This window comes from Bombus terrestris, chromosome 6 (assembly GCF_910591885.1).
Source record: "Bombus terrestris chromosome 6, iyBomTerr1.2, whole genome shotgun sequence".
NCBI classification, from domain to species: Eukaryota; Metazoa; Arthropoda; class Insecta; order Hymenoptera; family Apidae; genus Bombus; species Bombus terrestris.
Window position 1 is genome coordinate 7,058,718 of NC_063274.1, and position 14,270 is coordinate 7,072,987.

The following is a 14,270-nucleotide window of genomic DNA, read 5'->3' on the forward strand; positions in this document are numbered from 1 at the left end:
TGGAAATCTAATAGATATAAGTACAGAGCGCGTGAGCGAACTAAAAACGCGATATAGGGATAAAGAGAGAGACCGTTCCGTCCTTCTCTAATGCCCGCGTACTTGTACCGGAAATATGTAACAACGGTAAACGAGCGCCGTCAGTGTCCACTAGTGTGCATGCCTGATTAAACAAGGACAGAAAATGCTTATATACAGCCTTCTCTTTCTATTTCAATGTCGTATCCATCTTACTATATAGTAGACAGGACTCGACTATTCCATCATTATATTCGCACCCTGCTTATGTGTGCGAACAAATCGTTCGTCTCCTGTTTGATGCTCAGTTTTCAACGGAGTTGAAGGGAAACTTTATAAGAGAAAGGAAGTTACGGATTGTCTCAAAGTGATAAACGAAAATTCTCGTAACTATCGAAAAACGATAGTCAATACAAGGATATCATTATCACATTTAAAACTATCACAATGAACGGTGATTCGTCGCAGCAAGGTACCACGAATAAGATATCTCAATCTAAAGAGGTAAGGAATATTCTAGATTTTGGGACTTTGGAACTTCCATGACAGTCATGAGTGTGTTTCGTCATTGATATGCCATATTGCGTTTTTCACAATCGTCGTTCATTTTTTTGATTGATTTTATATCTATGATTTGTATTTGATTTTGTATCTATGATTTTTTCTTTCGATAATTCTTATAATTATTGTCAATAATTAATTATTTATAACCATTTACGCTGTATTATATATCATTAGGATTTATCTTTGCGCGTATCAAGATAGTAGATAACAAAATTATGTGTAACAAATTTATTAAACTCGCAATGTAACAGAAAATTGCATGAAAATCTTTATATTATTAATAATTATTGTTAATAATAAAAAAAATAAATGTCGCATTAGGAGGAGAGTCATACTTCGGAACGTAATCGGGACATATTGTACCTTAATGTGATTATTATTGTGATTATTGTGATTAGTGTGATTATTTGGTACACAATGGGTGAGTACATTGCAATTTAGATATCTTCTTAGTTGCAATTTTTTCGAATAATATCGGTGACCAATCGAAATAGAAATTAGTGCGGAAAGAGGGGAAGGAATCAAAATTTGAAAATCGACATCGGTAGCTCGGTTGTTATAGAATAACTCAATCGATAACGTAGTTTAACTAGTTATAAATGAAAATATATTTAAATTCAAACTTTAAAAATTAGAAATTAAAAAGCAGAAGGATAGAAATAGAATAGATAGATAAATAGAAAGGATAGAAATAAAACAGTTGTCCCAATTGATGATTATCGTATAGTGTGTACTCATAGCATAAAATTTGTTCAATGAATTAAAAATTATATTTTTTAGATATGTTGGCATTAGCGATGTATTAATCCGGGAAGCTCGTCTATCTCGGAAATATCGAGTCTGGGACAACGTCAATTTGGAAATTATTCTTAGAGAATATGAAAATTATTACAAGATAAAATTCCAAAAATATCCTATATTGTGTAAGAAAATAACTGAAAAGGAAATAAAGACGAGGGAAATGACAAATGCGAACAAAGTGTAAGAATTTAAATTATTTAACACTATTCAACTTTCTCAACATATTCAATGCATCTATTACAATATCATTCAATCTTCAAAGAAGTAGTAAAACTTGTCAAATCTGTTAGCAAACAAACGAGAAGTGAGTCTGTATCTGGGTCTGTCGAAGGGAGGAATGCACAACAGAAGATGAGGGGTGATGCTACCGATGATATTAATCTTGCAATGACAGTGACAACAATTTCTGCCAATGAAAACGATGGATCTTCATCAGAAGAGCTTCATCAAAGAGCTTCATTTAACGTCTCAATGGAACAATCCAGGCAATCAAAGATATCAAAATGTGCTCGGGACCTTTATATAGACAATCCAGAATTGCAGAAGATTGCTCAAGACATTTTATCTGTAAGTTATTTTCGATTAATATACGTATTGTAAAGCTTTTTAAAAATAAAATACCTATCCTTGGATAAACAATCCACTGTATATCAATATCCAACAAATGTATTGTTGTATATATCTGTATATCTGTATACACTGTATACACTGTATATCTGTATACACTGTATACACTGTATATCCAACAAATAGCTTGGATAAACAATCCACTGTATATCAATATCCAACAAATGTATTGTTGTATATATCCACTGTATATCCAACAAATACCTTGGATAAACAATCCACTGTATATCAATGACGTAGGGATTTCAGTAAAGCTTTAAATAATGAATTACATAACACTCGAGGAAATTAATACAGAGATTATGCACCATTTCATCTTTGTATTGTCGCAGGAAATCATACTGAAAGAATTAAATGTATATTGGGACAACATTGCAGGCCTAGAGGAATGTAAATCTGCCATTAAGGATGCCATTGTGTATCCCCTTAAATACCCTATCTTTTTTAAAGGCCCATTTGCTCCCTGTAAAAGTATTCTGCTATATGGACCACCTGGTACAGGTAAGATACTCGTATTTCTTTCATTCCCATACATGTTTACAAGCAATTATGAAATAGGGAAGACGATGTTGGCGAAGGCAGTCGCAACAGAATGCCAATGCACCTTTTTTAACGTAACGACCAGCTCATTGGTGGACAAATGGAGAGGTGATTCCAAGAAGTATATCCGTGTAAGTTGATTTCCTTTGTCTATGAAGAAGAGATTCTAGGTTTAAAAAAGATTTGTTTTTATTTGTCGTCATTCATATATAAATAGAATAGTTGTTTGGAAAACGAAATGATATTACGTTCGTGATGAAACAATGAATTTAAGGAATTTTGAATATAATATTTAATAAATAATAAATACATTTGTTAAACTGAACAGGTTTTATTTGAACTTGCCTATAATAATTCGCCTACAATTATTTTTATCGACGAGATTGACTGCATAGGAACAAATAAAGGAGTAAAGTATACATTGTCTGAATCTGCAAAGACATTCAGATCAGAACTTCTTTTTAGATTGGATAGATTAGTAATTAACAAAAATTCTGATGTAGTTCTTTTGGCCGCAACTAATTGCCCTTGGTATGTATATCATTTATAGCTATTTCAATGTTTTCTAAGTAGAAAATATCTTAATATCATAATTATTCATTATCTTAATCTTAATTATTGTGTTGTTCGGAATATTCCTTCGTTATTATTAATATAACAGAACAATAATATTTATTGTAAATATATTATTAGGGATATTGATGCAACTTTACGCAGACGCCTTGAAAAGAATATATACGTATCATTACCAAACGAAGTTACTCGATTTTATATGTTCAAATTATACCTTAGCAACCGATTATTAGAGAATATGGATATTGTGAGTCACATAATAAAATCTACTGAAAAATATTCTTGTGCTGATATAAAATTGCTTTGTACGCAAGCATGGCTGCTAGAAATGAATCCAATGTTTAAAAGACTTGAAAAAGGAGAAACATCTACTACGACTTTGAAATATGAATTAAAGAATTATAAAATAATAGCAAAATTGTTAAAAAAAATGTCACCTACAGTTACGAATGTGGATAGATATGAAGCGTGGAAAAAATATGTATGCCATAAGAACATATTTTAAAAAATATAAATGGTTATCATATAAAAATATAAAAATATAAAAATATAAATGGTTATAAATTATTAATATAATTATCGTTCGAAAAATTGTTCGCGTGCGTGCACGTATGTGTGCGCACGCACTATAAACAAGTTTTAAATGTCTTTCTACATATATACGTGGTATACATATTCCCTATATAATATAATATATATAATATATATAATGTAATATAATATATAATATGTGTAATCTGAGTGGTAATATAGCCATGTATTAAATATTATTTAAATATTATTATTAACGCATGTATGGACTCAGAACACATATATGCGTTTTTTGCAAGTATTCCGCATGGCCTAACGACAGATATACGCGTTTGTCGATTTTTCCGACCAAGTAGAAGTAATACTATTACATTTATGATACATTTATGATACAGATACTGATACATTTATGTGAGGACAGTCGCATGTAATTATCGAGAAGAAAATGTGTTGTTTGTGTGAAAAATAAGAGAATGCAGAAAGTGCGATGTCGGATTATATATCGATAATTGTCTTGAAATTTTTCTCATACAACTGAATTATTAGCCAAATTCTGTTGTAAATTCTAAATGTTTATTGTAAATTTCAATGTTTAAAATAAATAATCAATACTAAAAAATAACGCTCTTGAATTATTTAATCTCGTGCAAAAGAATTACTATAACTTATTACGCTTTCCGCTTTCAATAGTCAATCAACAGAGTTCAGTCTAACGAAAAAGTATTCCGTCCACAGCGATCGTCAGCACCCCTCCCAGTCCATCCCCTCCCAGCCCCTCCCTAATAGGCTAGCGAACTGTCCTGTTTTTGCGTCCAGGCTTTCAGGACATAAATTAAAATATCGTACATAAGCACAGCGCAACAGCGGCTTAATTTTATTTTATTTAACAATAATAATCTTAAAAAAAAAGAGAAAAGAATGTAATAATGCATGGCTACGTCGTACCGTCGCGTATCGGTACTCTTGCCTGTACCACCCTACAATTAGAATTCAGCGTTTATTCTGGAAAAAAAATAATGTAAAAAAAAATATGTAAATAACCTGGAACTAATAAACAAAGATAAAAAAAAAAAAAACAGCGATCGTCAGCGCTAGCAGCGCGCCATCCGTATGGACCGCATAGGCCGTGAGTTTTTTTTTTTTTTTTTTTTTTTTTTTATCTTTGTTTATTAATTCCAGATTTTTTACATATTTTTTTTTACATGATTTTTTTCCAGAATAAACGCTGAATTCTAATTGTAGGGTGGTACAGACAAAAGTACCGATGCGCGACGGTACGACGTAGCCATGCATTATTACATTTTTTTTTTTTTTTTTTTTTTTTTTTTTTTTTTTTTTTTTTTAAGATTATTATTGTGCTTTAAATTTAAGCCGCTGTTGCGCTGTGCTTATGTACGATATTTTAATTTATGTCCTGAAAGCCTGAACGCAAAAACAGGACAGTTCGTGGCCGCGAGTATTCAGCACTCTAAGGGTTAATTATTTAAAAAAAAAAACAAAATCTCATATGAAAATAAAGCTGTTCTTTATTTCAAATAATTGATATTATTTTTCTATTAATATTACAGTACAGTATTAATATTAGTTGAAATTATTACTACAATTTAAAGTAAATAAATACAATGAGTTTTATATCTTATTATATCTTATTATTATTGTTATATTGTTATTGAAAAAATTGATATAATTATCAGTTCTTCCTGTTCTCCTGATTGTTTCTTGCTTGTTTCAAACCGTGATAATAACCTACAAAAGAAATAACATAGTCCATTAAAAATCTAATATACAATAAAATACTTATATGAAATAATTACCTGTGTGAAAACCACTAATATACCATGACATCAACATACTTGAAAGTGCGTCTGTATCATTGTCTGGTAATCTAGTACATTTTGTTAAAATTTCGTATTTTTTTCCAAATAAAATTGGAAACTTATATTTTATCCATATTAAACTTATTCCAAATTATTTACTAATATTAGAAGTATTTAGCATTCCATTAGAATTTTTAAATTGTACTTACTTGGCCATTAATTGAGGTGGTAAAGGAGGTGCAGGTGGCATTATATCAGTCATCGAATTGAAAGATGGTCCCGGTATGAACTGATGTTTATACGCATTTGCTTCTTCAGAGTCACAATCCATTTTTTCTCCATTATATTTTTTCGAATTTACATTTGTAGAAAAATTAGTCTCACAAGTCTCATTTCCTTCATTGAATTTCTCTTCCAAAGCTTTCTTTTGTTGTGCTATTTGACTTTGCAAACCTTCTGATTCTAAAAGAGAGCTCAACTCGACTTTCTCTGTATTACCATAACCTAAACACAGAGTAAAAGAAATTTTTGTCATTTAATAGAATGACTGAGTGCCATTCAGTTATTGTCCTTACAGGCAATGTATTAGAATTTCCCAAGCATAAATGTATATGTATAAATGTTTGCTTTGATGTATGTAGTAATAATCACTCATCTAATGAGGAGAATTATATTTCAAGCAACCAATAATGAACAATAAGTAACATGCACGTTTATGGTTTATGACCCTATATCCCACAGGTCTTCCCATAGGCATCGACAGGTACCCCTGCCCCCTTAAGGGCCTGCTGAATGACACTGTGATAGACTTCTTAATTGACACAACCATCATGCTAAAGGTATTACCTACAAATTTTACAACACAAGTTCCATTGTTTTCGTAAATTTTTGATATTATAGCTTCATAAATTTCTCCATCCTCTGAATATATTGCACGACAAGGTGCTCCTATAATCCATTTCTATAGAGAAAAAATGTGTATACAAATAAATATAAATAAATAAGCAAAATAAAATAATTTGCTTCTTAATCAATATATTTAATAATATTCTGTATCAAATTTGTAATATTCTATCAAAATCACAACCTTGTGTAATTTATTTGCGCGCTTAGGCTGCTTAAAATTTTGTAGGTTTTCTTGCGGTTGAGAATTTTCTACATCCATACCCATTCGCTTAATAACTTCTTCTTTTGCTAAATTTATTGCTTTATCATATGCTTCTATTAATGCACTATCATCCCAAACATTATCATTGGCTGTGTCTGTATCCTTTTGAGATAGCAAATTATACGTTATTAATATTGATACAAGTATTTTATTATCAAATTATTGCAAATTATCATATATGTCATTTTTCAAAAATTGACTAAAAGGTAATGGATACTGTCAATTACTATTATGCTAAGATCTTGTACTAAAATAATGTTAAAACCATATACATACGTTTCCATTTCCTCGTATAAAAAGAACATTCATATCATCTGCCATTTTAAAATAACATCATTTAAATATTGAATTTCCTTCTGAAATATTAATTTGTCTCATTTCTTTAACTGTAACACATTGTAAACAATGATGACATTATACCAACTATAATACTAAAAATCTATTCCCCTAAATGGGGGAATTCGAATGAATATTCGAAAGATTATTTTTTGAAGTAAGGTTAACATTGAATGTTCCCAGACTTTAGTAACTGTATCTTGTTTTCTTTACAATATCTAACAATATATTAGAATACTATAAAAAAATATTGTATGCGCAAAAAAGCGTTCATAGCGAAATAGCAAAAGAATTAATCACATATTACAACTAAAACGAGATTACATTATACATTTGTTAAGTAGGTTATATTGTATTGAATATACGTTAGTGTTTCAGCTAGTAAATATAGTTTCTATATCTAAAGATAAATATGATTTAATTCTATAGAATTGCATAATGAATTATACATCTATTTATTATTATTCGTATTTCCCTCTAGTTATATGTTGTCAATAGCATTAATCACGAACATATAAACAAATATAGAAGAAACCGTTCGGAAATGGAAAGGGAAAAATTAACATGGAAGACAAGAAGGTTTTCTTCAGGTTCAGCGTATGCGCGATACGCTCTGAGTGTCTCAAATAAAAATAAAGATACTCTGCTCATTTCTATTTGTTCCGCAGAACGAGAACTTTGTTGTCTTTCATATTGGTCTTTTACAATTCAATTTTTGGGCAGTTTTCCCTAGCGAATGTCGCTCCCTGTTATAACCAGACCGTAGTCTATACAGATATGTATTATAAATATATATTTGTAAAACTTAAATCAAATGAAATAAATGTTGCCTGAGATTTTACACGTTTAATAAAAACAATATTTCATTTGGAAAAAATGCAAGATATGTAAAATTACAAATTGATCATTTTACTGGTCTTGTATTATAAAACACGTAGCCCGAAGAGCACGTGCCTGTAGAGATACGTCACTTGCGTTAGGAACCGTTTTATAACCTATCACAGTAAAGGAACGTCCCAGTATAGCAGCGGAAGAATGCCGTGAAAGTTTCTGTACAAAGTACAATTGATCTACAATTGATATTTTCCGCAATACTTATCTGGTGTTCGGTCAGGGTGTATTCATACTCATGATATTTATGACAGTGGAATGGCGTTAGTAAATCAATTACAAAAATTTTCGAGATCAATTCTCGGTATTGCATCGAATTATTCAAAATATACAAGCAACACAACGTTGCCCTTTTTGCAGGCAACAAGAGGAACATCGACCACGCAACCACTTTCAGAAAAACAAGAGTAAGTGATACAAATTTTCTTGTGCTTCCCTTCTTTTTTTAATAGAATTTCAGTACTTATCTTTCAATATAAAATTGGTGTCAAAATAATAATGCTAATAATAATGTCTAAGAAATTTTTCTTTTTGTAGGAGTATAACATCTAGAAAAATAACGTAGTATTAATAGAATAGTATTAAGTAAAACAACATTGACAGTGAACAGCTAAAAATATAACACTGTTATAAATATATGATATACGAATTTTATTTATGTATTATTAAGACAAGTATATTGTATTTTTAAATTATTTCTATTATCATAAGTAATACATATAATTAAGGTATAATTAAGAGAAGATTAATTGAAGAAACACAAAAAATAAAGAAAATAAATATATTGAGATAATTTTTATCTTTCAAAAATATTATTTTCAGAGTAAATATAACGTTTGTTAAAGCAAGTGGAGAGAGAATCAGAGCAAAAGGGAAAGTTGGAGATACTATATTAGACATAGTAGTAAATAATGAAATTGATTTAGATGGATATGGTATGTTTTAAAGAAGCATAATTTGCTTAATTTAAAATAAATAATTTTGAGGTAGAAGATATTTGAAAATTTTCATTTTTATCAAGTTTAATATTCTTATTATTTTTAACTTTTGATACTTTATTATATAAGTATGTTGTAATTTTAAAATATAATTGATATAGGTGCTTGTGAAGGAACTTTAACTTGTAGTACGTGCCATTTAATATTTTCGAAAGAAGTTTATGATACACTTCCTGATAAACCAACAGATGAAGAATTAGACATGTTGGATTTAGCATATGAATTAACAGATACGTGAGTTCATAATAATCAATATCAAATCATTCACATTATTAATTCTATTACCTTTTAATATTTTATAAAGTGACTTTTTCTATGTAAATTTATGTAAAAACAGGCTAGTATTGGGTATTTCAAAATGTACATCTCAATGTAGAATTTCAAATTGCTAGCTCTGAATACTATGAAACTGAAATTATAATAAATTTTCATAGTTTTTTATTTATGACCCTATAATTGTTACAAATCTATGTTTGAATTAGCATATTTACAATGTTGATTTTCAAATGGATAAGTAGAAATCTCATTGCGTATTAGTATTAATTTGTATAACAATAAATATATTTATTGACATATTCAGTTATATAATATTTAATTCCAGGTCACGTCTAGGCTGTCAAATAGTAATGTCTAAGGAACTAGATGGAATTGAGGTAAGAGTTCCATCAACAATTAATGATGCAAGAGCATAACTAAAATTATCTATAGGTTTTTGAAAATTTGTATACAATGTTATAATTCTCTTGTTAAAAAACCCTTGTTATAATTATTAAAATATTGGTTATTAAAAGAATATAGTAAAGAATCTTCTTTTTAAATGTGAAGCTTATATATATACATATGTTATAATATAATTGCAATTTTAATATTTGTACATTGCCATTGTAAAAAGCCTATACAATTATGAAGAAAATATATCTTTTATTTTTAATATACAGGGTGTAAAAATTTATTTTTAATATACAACGTTCATCTAAATTGTTTTCGTTACTATTAAAGGTAAGAAGAAATTACTAAGGAGGATTTAAATGGGTTTAAGATGTGTACTTGGTTATGATAAAAAAGACTCTTGTGGAATAAATTTTGGAACTTCTGAAAAATTAGATGAAAGCTTAGAACTTAAAAAATAATTTGAAATTAATTTCGTTTAAATATATTGTTTGATTTCTTAGCTATGGGCAAGTTTAAAAAATTATCAAACTCATGGACAACGAAACAACAGAAATGTACATGCAATGCTTTTTCGTTTCACAACGAGTTATCTGACACTATCATCATTTTCGTATCACATGCGACATTATTGATTCAGTATAGTAATGTTTTGAATTAAAACAATCACCTAGCGGTGGAAAAGCGGAATCGCTTTCGCTAATCGAAAGATGATCCACTTTCAAAACTCCAAATGTCTCGACATTGGGCCAAAATATTTCAACCTTTAAGGACTAAAATTAAAACTTATGAATTTGTTTATAATTTTAATAGGTTTTATTAATATTGTGTTTACTGGTTTATTAATTACAAGAAAGTTTGTAAAAGACTGAAGTTTTACGTAAAAAGTACAAATATTCTTTCAACAAAATTAGTCAAATCACATCATTATTTATACATATTGTATATAAATAAAATATGCGGATATATTACTTTTCCCTAGAATTAAAATTCAATAATATTGAGGAATCTTATTTATTCAAATTTTGTACATTATCGCTTCTAACCTTGGATAATAAAACAACAAATTAAATATTTTTAAACAAAAAAACTTAGTTCCTTTGTTTGATTTCCCTTGCTCACGTTTCTTAACTACTTAGATATAAAATATTTACGTTTTCAAAAATTCATACTTCACAAGCTACTAAACGCTTTATCTGTTCAGAATAATTTATTGTTTTCTTAACTAGGTACATACCAAATACATCTATTAAGTTGGTATTTCTCATAATTACTAGTACATAAAGCTAAAACACTTTTGTACTATGCTTGTTATACATGGATCTAACAAATAATTTAACTTGTGTATTGTCGTTTGTATATTTTGTTACGTGTAAAATATTCTATTTCTACACTACTTACAAGTTCGATATAAAGTGTACATTACACATCGTGAAATTTACATATTTTCACTTGGTTACCCTGCCCAATTCGAATATAATTCAGAACGTATGTGCTATATTTATATATTCTGCATTTGTTTTGTATATTATGTACACTGATCTGATCTTTATAAACGCGAGTTTAACGATATTAATGAGAAATTTGCCAATTTCATGAAAGTTGTTAATTTTTTCTGGCACGTTTCACGTTAGCAGACATTTTTCTTAAGTTACAATCGAAAAATGTTTTTATGTAAAAGAATAGGAATGATCAAGTTATTTTAAGATGACAAGATATTTCACGTCTTCTATTTAAATATAGTTAAATTTAATTTAAATTAAATATAGTTAAATTTTAATTCCGTCAATTCGTATATACTCATACATCGAATTTCCTTTTCTCATTTCATTTCTTTTCTTTTCTTCCATTTCAGATTTAATTACAAAGATAAAGTGTAAGTACGTTCCTCATAAAATTAATATCGAATGTCGCAAAATATACAAAAATAAACTAAGAAGAGGAGTACATATCATTACACAAATGGTCGTTTATATTGCATATGTACATATGCAGTATAAAAACAATACTTTTTAGTTTTTAATCTCTTGTTTAAATAATCCTAATATCTAAATTTGTATCGGTTATTGATTCGATATAACTGCGTTTATTGGAAGTAATTAAGCTATAGCCTGCGCACAAGAGAAGAAGGAACAAACACGTATAGTATACACACTTAAATAACAAAATTAAGTCAGTTTACGTTCAATGTGAACTTGATCAAAGTTCCAGTCTCGAATTATAGTTTCTTACTATCAGTTTACAAAATTTGATATTACGATTATGTACCATATTTGAAAAATATAAAATGCTTTGTTCAATTTTAAATAAAACTAATATTTACCAAAGCAAATACGAAAAAAATGTTATCGTCAAACTTAATTTTCAATTATCAAACTCAATACAGCACAAATACAAATGCTCTTTATGCCTTTTTACTTTTACTACTTTTCAACTCTCTATAGTTCGAGATTTGAGTTCCGCCAACTTTCTTTCTACTGCGCATGCGCAACGGGAAAACTTGAATTACGCGTAATAGTCAAAAATTCGAAAATCTTATCCTTTCGTGGCAGCGAAAGTAACCTAGGACTAGAGGTTCCATAGCATTAATAATAATAGTAACAATAACATTAATATTAATAAGGCAATAATATTAATATTAATAATAATGTAATCGAGTAATACTAACAATATTAATAATAATAGTAATAGTATGGTAATGGCAAGATACACGCGGGTATAAATTAATCATTCCTTTCGTAATATTTACGACGTCTTCGGGATATCCTTTAGAAATTACTTTATTTCTGGTCAATATTCATTAACGAGCAACTTTTCTCTCTGTTTCTTATCACGATTTTTTTCATTTCATCACAATTGTACCGTTAGAAATTATTCAAAACATTGTTAAAATGTTCATGAAATATGAGCAATTACCGTATTGAATAAGCAAATAATGAAGTTGCCGTTTCACTGAATAAAAGTGAAATATCCAATGCGTGTGCTCAAGTATATAAGTTAAAAAAAGATTGGTACATCAATGCCTATTGTTCTTAATTAATATTCATCATTTAACAATTAGGACCGAATTTTTACAAACCAACTCTAAACCAGGACCCAATTTACAAATAAAAAGATCAATGTGTAAATTAACTATCAACTATTAATCTCCAATCCTATGTGAAGATATAATGTTCGGACCAAATTTCTAAACTAACGTGGATAATTCATGCGGACTATTGGTGGTTGCTGCGCTACTTAGATCCAATGTGGCAGCCGGAAGACCAGGACTGACGCTGCCGGTTGCTTCCCGTGGCAAATGCTGCGATCTATTTAGCTTATTTCCAGGACTCGGTGGCGATCTATCTGCTGGTGTATCCGGTGGCGTAACCACGTTTCTGTGTCCGCTCATGTTCAGATGATTGTGCGTCGCCGCGATCGGAGCTGGCGATGAGAGCAACAAGGGCGGTGGGGACATTGACACGTGTCGATGATGATGATGGTGATGATAGTGTTGGTACTGTGCAGCTCGGCCGTGCGTTGCGTGGCTGGCATTTAGTTGGTTCGTCACGGGCCCGACTTTCGTTGGGCAGCCAGCATGGTGGATGGTTAACGGGCCACGTAGTTGTTGTTGCTGTTGTAGCTGGGGCTGGTTCTGGTGCTGTTGCAGCTGCTGCTGACGCTGCAGCTGTACCGCCGCTTCACACTGTTCGCGCGCTAACGCCTTCACGGCATTCGTCTTCTCCTACGAAATGATAAGAATGATAGGTTAGGTTGTAGTCAGGGGCAATAACAAATTAAAAAAAAGTTATAATATAAGAATTTACATTTTAGTTGAAATGATTCTAGTTACGAATAAGTATTAAAGATGATTCAAATCTTTTTCGTTACCGATAATCATAGTGAAAACTCTTTTTGATTACTTTCAGCCATTGTCAATTTTATTGTCAATACTACGTGCTCGAAGTAGAAGGAGGGGTACAAAGAAAAAGACTTTGTCTCAGCAAATATAATCGTTATTCAATTATTTTGTTTAACAGTTTTACAAACCTCACGAAAATATACTGAATATCGTGTGTATGGTTATTTATAAAATCCCCTTGAAATAGTTGCAATCGCGGTTCAGATCACATAACAAACGAACGGTAATACCGACCAACCGATATGCTAATCAGTCGCAAACGTCATTCTACAGGGTATCTTTTTCGGTGAAATTATGTAAACGTGAATGTAACTTCGGTAGAACTCCTCGAGAACTTGTAAGCTTATATCACTCTGATCCAACCAGTCCACTCTAAAGTGTATAATTTATAAAAGGGGTTATATTAATACGCGGAGGATGTGGTAGGTGGTAAGTTTTGCATATGAATGTTTGTTGATACAACATATGGTTGAATGGAGGTTTTCATGAATGCGATAAGAACTGAATCGAATGTTCTAACACTTATAACTAGAATGCGTATTTTTATACAAGTTTGAAGTTTTACGAACACAACCAAAGAAATAAAATTTTATTAGAGATTTGTTTTCTTATATACGTATATTTTAGCGCATTTTATGCATTTTGCGCAATTTTTGTACTTTTAAATTTCGCACGAACATATAAAAATCCGCAATACAATTATAACGCTTCTTAAAAATGTGAAAAATCCTGGCTTCCTGAAAGTTTGCAATTGATTTCAGAAAAATTTTTATGAACTCTACCAGATAAATTATGATAATTCTGAAAAACAAAATTTCACGATAAAATAGAGATAT

The 14,270-nt window shown here is 29.9% G+C and overlaps 4 protein-coding genes across 9 annotated transcripts in view; 2 read left to right on the top strand and 2 right to left on the bottom strand.

Annotated features, from left to right (window-relative positions):
* Positions 1-219: 219 nt before the first annotated feature.
* Positions 220-3,613, top strand: LOC125385264 (katanin p60 ATPase-containing subunit A-like 2; the record flags this gene model as incomplete). Its single annotated transcript, XM_048406556.1, has 7 exons — positions 220-522; positions 1,363-1,563; positions 1,674-1,950; positions 2,343-2,511; positions 2,569-2,681; positions 2,879-3,081; positions 3,244-3,613. Coding segments are annotated over exons 2-7 (1,152 nt in total), but the record flags the coding sequence as incomplete, so codon positions are not given.
* A 1,544-nt stretch (positions 3,614-5,157) lies between these two features.
* LOC100648277 (survival motor neuron protein 1) lies at positions 5,158-7,242 on the bottom strand. 3 transcript variants are annotated; one of them, XM_048406495.1, is made up of 6 exons: positions 6,916-7,242; positions 6,559-6,838; positions 6,318-6,432; positions 5,681-5,975; positions 5,469-5,611; positions 5,158-5,400 (listed from the first exon to the last, which is right to left on the bottom strand). In XM_048406495.1, exons 2-6 carry the CDS (start codon positions 6,640-6,642, stop codon positions 5,345-5,347), a joined length of 693 nt encoding a protein of 230 aa, XP_048262452.1. In that variant the 5' UTR covers positions 6,643-6,838; positions 6,916-7,242; the 3' UTR covers positions 5,158-5,344. The 3 variants fall into 3 exon arrangements, with proteins under 3 accessions (XP_048262452.1, XP_048262451.1, XP_003396112.1); XM_048406494.1 differs by having other exon boundaries at positions 6,559-6,741; positions 6,916-7,218; XM_003396064.4 differs by having other exon boundaries at positions 5,469-5,539; positions 6,559-6,741; positions 6,916-7,185.
* A 401-nt stretch (positions 7,243-7,643) lies between these two features.
* Positions 7,644-9,799, top strand: LOC100642451 (adrenodoxin-like protein 2, mitochondrial). Its single transcript, XM_003396017.3, has 4 exons — positions 7,644-8,273; positions 8,689-8,801; positions 8,966-9,098; positions 9,466-9,799. Exons 1-4 carry the CDS (start codon positions 8,125-8,127, stop codon positions 9,554-9,556), a joined length of 486 nt encoding a protein of 161 aa, XP_003396065.1. The 5' UTR covers positions 7,644-8,124; the 3' UTR covers positions 9,557-9,799.
* Positions 9,800-10,531: 732 nt separating this feature from the next.
* LOC100652039 overlaps positions 10,532-14,270 on the bottom strand; it is a 40,172-nt gene continuing 36,433 nt past the window's right edge. For all 4 annotated transcript variants that reach the window (XM_003396091.4, XM_012309359.3, XM_048406491.1 and 1 more), the window contains exon 5: positions 10,532-13,257. In XM_003396091.4, the coding sequence (XP_003396139.1) occupies positions 12,721-13,257 (537 nt within the window). In that variant the 3' untranslated portion in view covers positions 10,532-12,720. The remainder of the gene's footprint in view (positions 13,258-14,270) is intronic.

What these genes read in the sequence shown, in the direction of transcription:
- LOC100648277 (XM_048406494.1), bottom strand. Translation starts at nt 6,960, where the DNA reads ATGGCAGATGATATGAATGTTCTTTTTATACGAGGAAATGGAAAC. An exon ending in TTATACGAGGAAATGGAAAC is followed by an intron (nt 6,742 to 6,915) that starts GTATGTATATGG and finishes CTATCTCAAAAG; the next exon opens with GATACAGACACAGCCAATGA. An exon ending in GCGCAAATAAATTACACAAG is followed by an intron (nt 6,433 to 6,558) that starts GTTGTGATTTTG and finishes TTTTCTCTATAG; the next exon opens with AAATGGATTATAGGAGCACC.
- LOC100642451 (XM_003396017.3), top strand. Translation starts at nt 8,125, where the DNA reads ATGGCGTTAGTAAATCAATTACAAAAATTTTCGAGATCAATTCTCGGT. An exon ending in CCACTTTCAGAAAAACAAGA is followed by an intron (nt 8,274 to 8,688) that starts GTAAGTGATACA and finishes TATTATTTTCAG; the next exon opens with AGTAAATATAACGTTTGTTA. An exon ending in GCATATGAATTAACAGATAC is followed by an intron (nt 9,099 to 9,465) that starts GTGAGTTCATAA and finishes ATTTAATTCCAG; the next exon opens with GTCACGTCTAGGCTGTCAAA.